Genomic DNA, 6,914 nt, shown 5'->3' with positions numbered 1-6,914 from the left:
CTCAGGTGGGGCAGCCCCAGGCCCTCCCTGCCCCGACTCCCATTTCCACAGGCCCTGCGCGCAACACGCACCCCACCGAGTTTGAGAGAGACTTTAATTTCAAAATGCTGCCAAATGGCGTGGGGAGGAAGCAGAGGAAGGGAGCGAGGAAGCCCTGGCGGAGGTGGGACAGGAGGGCACGAGCTCGGCCACAGCTCCTGGGCTCCAAGGATACCAGCTGCTCCTCTTGCACGAAGGCGCTGGGTTCGACCTGTCAAACACAGCCCAGTCAGGGAGGAGCGAGCGAACGGGGCCCGCCCACAGCACGCCTGAACAGCCACCACCGTGCGGAGGGGTATGGTGTGTGTAACACTTACGTTAAAGTCTCCGGAACGTGTCAGCCAGGGACCGCACGGCCGCTGAAACACAGAGAGGCATAAGCAGGCGCTCCAGAGAGAGGGGCAGAGAAGCCCACCCCCCTGTCCCTTTGGGGCACCGCCGGGCCAGGAAACCGGCAGCCCCCTGGAGAGCCCTTGCCAAGGAGCCCTGGGCCTGACTCCCTCACCCACCACCTGAACTCCATGCGGAAAAGTTTTCCAAGCAGGACACAACCTGCCAGGAGCACGCAAGCTTTGGGGCATACCAGAACCATTCAGAACTTGTCACACAAACAAGACCCGCAGAAGCCACACAGGCAGTGTTGAGGGGAAATCAGAGAGGCATCTCCAAACGTCCTAAAGGAGGAGAGCGCTGGGTCTGGTTCTCGCTGGCACAGTGTGCTCGCATTGCGAACCACGCTTCCCTCTTTGTGCACAGACCTGGCTGTGCATGCACACACAGCGGGCTCCAGGGCCGGGCCTGCCGGGTTCGCCTCCCCACAGCAAGGTTGGGCCCTGGCCCCTGCAGCCCGCACCCCGGCCCCGACCCAGCCCAGGCCTCAGGTTATTCATACCAAGTTGTTGTCTCAGGTCGCGTATTTCTCTCTGAAGCTCGGGGCACTAGGCCAGCAGACACCGGAGAAGGAGAAATGATTAGTATACTCTGGCCTCCTCACTCCTGGACGTCCCCACTCCCCGCCCCGGGGGCTAGACTGGCTCGGGCTCTCCTCAGCGGAAAAGGTAGGCACATACCCTCCATGAGATGTGGGATGGTGGTGGTGAGGTATTGGGGGTGGGGATGGGTCAGATTGATGCTGAAACGGGTCCCATCGTCTAGTCTGAGCCTGCATTTCTTGGAGCCAGAGGAAGCATTACCCGAGGACAACCCCCTGCTCCAGGTGGTTGCTGTTGCTGTGGTTGCTGAAGCCCTTCTGGTCTTGCCGGGTCTTCGGGAGGTGCCTGGTCACCTGAGAGGGAAAGAACACAAAATGCCCCTTCCAGAGCTCCCAGGGAGGAAGAAAGGCCTTAGTCGGATCGAAGGTGAGGCAGCACCACCCTCTGCTGGCAACAAGCTGCCCCTGCTTTGCCCAGCACCTCCACCCTTCTTTCTGGGTCCCCCTGCACAGTTCCCCAGGGGCAGCCCATCCAGGACTGTGGTCCCCAAGGCTGTGTGTGGCTCTGGGTTGGACGCTTGCTGAGCTGCAATGCAAACAGCCCCTGGGACGAGCTCTCTGGCCCAGTGGGACGTATCAGAAAAGGCCCTGTTCTGCTGGAACTCTGCGTCTGGAGTTGCAGCTTGGGGCACTGCCACGAAGGACCCCTGCATGAAAACCCCATGCAGAAGAGGAGGTGACTTGCGTCCGGCCCTGTGGACACCTGTTTCCTGTGGGAGAAGCTCTCTGGCTAGGCAGGGAGGCAGGGAGAAGGCTGAGGTCCCTGCAGACCCAGAGCCAGAGCCGGCCGTCACCCCCTCGTTCTTTCCCCCCTCCACTCCTAGAAAACCCACGGCACTCACTGGATGGTGCGGGCCCACTGGGCAGGACTTCTCCCTGGCTCAGGGCCAGGGGTTCAGATTGTGCCGGATCCTGGGTGTTGCTGCTGTTCTCGGCGCCAGTGTCAGGAAACGATGGTCTCTGCCCCTGCGTCGGAGACTAAAACAAAAAGTTCCCATAGATTTGAACTCGGGATGTGTGCAAGTGGGCGAGTGTGGTCTTGTGTGCGCCTATGTGTGTAGGGGCTGGGGTGGGGCAGGGAATAGGGAAGGCCTTTCCGAGTCTCATGTTGTCAGCGCTTCTTCCCTCAGTCAGTCCTGGACCAGGAGGCAGAGCTCAGCTAGAGAGAACAGTGGCGTGCAGAGAACGTCCGGGCACCCTGCAAGGAGGGCTGGGGAGCACCTTCGAAGTAGGACTCAGGCAGCTGTTGGGTCTGCACACCAAACTTTTGCATCCCAAGCTTTGGAGGGGTCCCTGATCCAAATCAGCTGTCCCTGCCTCCCCTTCCATCCCAGTCCCTTTCTGGTCGAGGTGGCCGGGGAACTTGCCACTTGTGGAGTCTGTTGCCCAGCACACACGGAGTGCTGTCTTAGGGTTTGCCCTGCTAAAACCGCTCTGATCTGGCATTCTAATGACCGAGGCCACCCAACAACAACCCCCAAGTGACAGACAGCGGGAGCATAAGTAAAGATGTGCAGGGGTGGGAAGGAGAAGGGTGAGAAGCAGGGAGAAGCATGGCCTCATACTCACCTGGCTCTCTGGGAACGGGTCTCTGTTTGGTTCCTTATCTTCTCCTTCTCCCGCCACCGGCTTGGACACCCTCCTCCTCCCGGCCACAGACTTCTGCCCAGCACCAGTGAGCTTGGTCTCTCTGGTTCCAAAAGGGACCGAGGTCCGCCTCTTGGCCCTCCCAAGAAGCGGAACACCAGAGATCGGGGGGAAGGTGGCTGGATCCAAGGGAGCTGCTGAGCCTCTCTGCCCCCAGGGAGGAAATAAACTCCCCGGGGCAACTTCGGAGGCCCCTCCTTGAGATGTCATCTCCTGGGCCTCTTTCCTTCTAGGAGTGGCCTTGGCTAGGCTGCCTGCAGCAGCAACTAAGGGCAGGCAGCTGGGCCTGCCCCCAGCCTTCCCCCAGGTCACACTTTGTGGTTTCTTCGAGGACCTTTCCGCATCTCCAACAGCCTGCTTTTCCGCACCAGAAGTGAGTCGTCGGGGAGTGAAGGACAGGCAAGGGCCTGGCGCGGGAAGTAATTTCTCCCTGGCCTGGGCTCTCGAGTGCCTGGGTGCGTCCTTGGGGCTGCTGGGTTTGGCCTGGCCTCCTCCTTTCGGACAAATGCTCACCCTGATTAGCTGTATCTCACTGAACTCATCCGATGACTCAGAGTCGGACCACGGCGAGCTGACCAGGCCTTCCCCGGAGGGCTGCTGGCGACCCACAGGAACTTTTGGCCTATACCTAGCACCTTTCCTCAGGCTTCCCCAGGCTTGGCCTCCCTTAGACCCTCTGCGGTGGAACGGGGCGCTGGAAGCCAGCTTCGACCCCACCCAGCCGTGGGCCCTCACGCTTCTACCACTGGGACCTGGCTCTGCGTCCAGCCAAACGGTGGACACTTCTCTGTCACAGCTCTCTGGGGAGGGGTTTCTGTGGACACCCAGGCCATCTCGGTCGGTCAGCGCCTGCGGGATGGCCACTGCGCCCCTACTGCCAAAGTAGGTCGGAGTGGCTCCCTCAAAGTTGGCCGGGGAGCTAGGTAGGCCTTCGCAGCCCCGAGGCACCCGCCCTCCCGCTTCCATCACACCCTGGTTGGTTTCCAAGCGCTCGGGGGCTGGGAACTCGCCCTCGCTGCTCTGTGCGGTCCCCAAAGCAAAGCCCAGTGTGCCGACCCTCTCCGCGCACTCTGGGGCGAACCCCGCGCTCGAAACAGATCCCTCGGCCTCATCGGGGGAGCTCATGGTGCCAAAGCCTGAAAGTCCAGGTTCTGCCGAGACAATTACCCTGGGTAAGGCGACGTCGGAGGGAGAGTGTGCTGGCGCGCGCGCGGCAGGAGCACCGAACTTTCTGAAGAAGCTTTCTGTCAGTCACCACGGGCAACGCACGAGTTGGCCTCCGACAATGCACGACTTCCAAGCGCTTTCGACGCCCGGCGGAGGCCTTCTCATTGGTCCGCCGCCCACCGCCAATCAGCATGCCCCTTGTAAGCTCATCCCTCGAAGCCTAGCCAATAGTGTGGAGGGTCTCTGGTTGGGCCCGAAGCCTCACCCTACGGCGGAAGGTGGAAGCCGGCCTGGCGGAGGAGTTCGGTAGTCCTGGGGTGCTCCTCCCATCACTTCCGGTCCCGCCTCCTCTGGCCCGGCACCTTCTTTCCAGCTAGAGTCTCAACACTGAGACTCTGTTTCCCATGCACAAAGCGGGGAGGTGAGGGCACCTTGTCTGGTGTTGGGCGAGGGGTTGTGAGGGCGGAACGTCAAGGAAGGAGGAGAAGCACTTGGCGCCCAAAGGGTCTGCCAGCCATTATTCCACAACAAGACTTACCACCCAATGGGAAAAGGGGCACCGGAAGCCCGCGGTCAATGATGGGGGTCGGCCTACATTTTTCATAAAGGACCAAAGAACAAAAGTTCTCATATGGACGGGCTGTAGGTTGTCTGTCACAACTCAGTTACTGGTATGATGTGTGACCTCATCGGCCCGTGGCTTAGTGCTCAGGGAACTTTATTGGCAGGCCGGTTTGGCGGAAGGGCTGGGGTTTGCCCTGCTCTTTCAGCACGCCCCCGCTCTGAGTCAATTCAAAGCAGAGGGAATCCCGATGGCCCATGCACAGCCCAAAAGATGCTCACCGTCACTGATCCTGACGATACAAACGGAAACTACAAATCAATTTTCAGACACCACCTTTGCAGCAATTGAAGAGCCTGACCATTTCAAGGGTGGGAGAGGTTATGAGCAATCCTACAATTTGACAAATTATTATGAAGCGATCGAGCCATGTAACACTACCCAGGGGAAGAAAAGGTACATTGCCCCTCCAGAAGTCCCATGCCTGTCCCTTTCCGTGAAGGAAGCCAGATGCAAAACTCCACATACTGCGTGATTCCATCATACGGCCTTCTTGAGAAAGCCTGCCTGCAGGGACAGAGCACAGACTGGTGGTTGTCAGGGGCTGGGGGTTGAGAGAAGGGAGGAATTGGAGGGGGGTGAAGAAAATGTTCTATATTTTGGTTTTGGTGGTGGCTCCGTAGCAATATGCATTTATAAGGACTCAGAAGACCTTGTGTGTAAATTATATCTGAATAATTCCAACTTTTAAATGAAATTGTGGAAAGTACAACACAAATGGATATTTATACTTACTAATTATTTTTTTCTGAACACGAGGATCATAATTCTCTCCTGTAATATGTTAATGTGGAATATTTTGTTAATTATTTTCTGAAGTTTGATCAAGTTTGTATCCTTAGTTGAATCCAGTTTAGTCATTGTATATTATGTACTTTCTTTCCTATCCCCTGTAGGATCCTGTCTGCTAATATCCTTTTTTTGATTCTTGCTCCTATGTCATACGTGTGTGGTTGACCCATGATTTTCCTTTCTCGGCCTTTCTTGGTATATGGAATGATGCTCCAACCAACTGAGCCGCACCAGCCAGGGCAGTTTGTTCAGTGTGTTCATTATGAAATGTTGTTTGATTTTGTCAAATACCCTTTCTGCACCTGTTGAGATGACCACGTGCTTTAAGCCCTTTCTTCTTTTATTATCTTGTGTTATATAAATTGATTTTTACATGTTAAATCAGCCTTGTGAGGAAAGGAAAGGCGGGGAGGCTTAAGCTCCTATCACTAAATCAGTAATCAGGGAAGAATAATGAGCCTACCTAAATTCCTCCTGTGGCAAACCACAGGAATAGTCACATGTATATCACCTACAAAGTTTTGAAACTAAAGGTCCAGTGGTTGCAGAAAATACTGCATGTTCTTTCTGCATCCAGATAAAACGCATAACAAAGAGTTTCAAGACAATATAATTGTTTCTAGACCCAATCTTATCTTTCCTATACATTCTTTCCATTTGATGTAAAACTGTTAATCATTGAAATGTACCCTAATTAAGAATGCATCAGGTGCACTTTTCACTTACTCCTCTGCCTATATTAGCACCCCTCAAGCACTGTTTCAAGGTTTCTTGAATCTCTGCTTTCAGGTTACAGTCTTCATATAGGCCCAAACAAGAATTTTTTTTTACCTAAATTCACAGAGATTCAGGTTGTTGTCCCCCCCCCCCCGCCATTAACATTTACTTGGCGTAGCACAACAGGATCCGGAGTGAACTTCCCCGGACCACCTAAAGTTCATCTGGACCTAGCATTTGGTACCAGCCTGGACCCGTTGTGTCCCTCTGGCTCCACACTGTCCTTTGGATGTACTTGGTGAGTCCTCCTGGATCTGGATCTCCCAACTGGTTGTAGGTTCTGATTTTTATTGGGGCTGCTATATCCTCCTATAGTGAGAGATAAAAGTGGCTCCTAGGGAAAGAAGCCAGTGAGGAACACAGAGTGAAGGGGCTGGATGACTATTTATTCAGCCTGAAAACTAAAATCGTGCACCTGAACAATACCCATAACAATGGGAGACTGATCTTATTATACATTCATCTCCAAAGAAAAGGGACACTTGCTCCTTCCAGTCTCCAGGCATTCTCAGGTGACTGAGGACCTGGCAGAAGGGTCGGGGAGTCTCTCTCATGACATGAAGCGCTCCCATAGACAACCCTCTGAAGGCCATTATAATTAAAGAAAGGTTCATTCAGGGAACACACACAAAGAGTAGTCATCCAGTGTTCCAAGCACCTACCATAGTTTTAGACAAGAGGAGGGAAAACCAAGACATGTAAGAGATCTGAAAAGACTCAAGGTGACACCTTGTGCTAAGTGTGCTAAGCTCACAAGCAGCACACTTTGACCTGCTACCTAAAAATCCTTAGAAATTATCCTGACTGCAGAGACTTTAACAAAGAAATGAAAAGGAAAAAGAAAATATGGGAAATTGAGCTTCAAAAGCAGGCAAACCC

General features: G+C 54.6%; 1 protein-coding gene across 1 annotated transcript; it reads right to left on the bottom strand.

Annotated features, from left to right (window-relative positions):
• Positions 1-357: 357 nt before the first annotated feature.
• LOC129075548 (uncharacterized protein CXorf49 homolog) lies at positions 358-3,802 on the bottom strand. Its single transcript, XM_054579608.1, has 5 exons — positions 2,600-3,802; positions 1,873-2,008; positions 1,233-1,324; positions 932-977; positions 358-398 (listed from the first exon to the last, which is right to left on the bottom strand). The coding sequence occupies exons 1-5, from the start codon at positions 3,800-3,802 to the stop codon at positions 358-360; spliced, it is 1,518 nt and encodes a 505-aa protein (XP_054435583.1).
• Between the last annotated feature and the right edge of the window lie 3,112 nt (positions 3,803-6,914).

The sequence above is a fragment of the Pteronotus mesoamericanus genome, unplaced genomic scaffold (assembly GCF_021234165.1).
Source record: "Pteronotus mesoamericanus isolate MK-2021 breed Mesoamerican mustached bat unplaced genomic scaffold, CSHL_Meso_final contig_55, whole genome shotgun sequence".
Taxonomy (NCBI): domain Eukaryota; kingdom Metazoa; phylum Chordata; class Mammalia; order Chiroptera; family Mormoopidae; genus Pteronotus; species Pteronotus mesoamericanus.
This window is presented reverse-complemented; position numbering and strand designations above follow the sequence as displayed.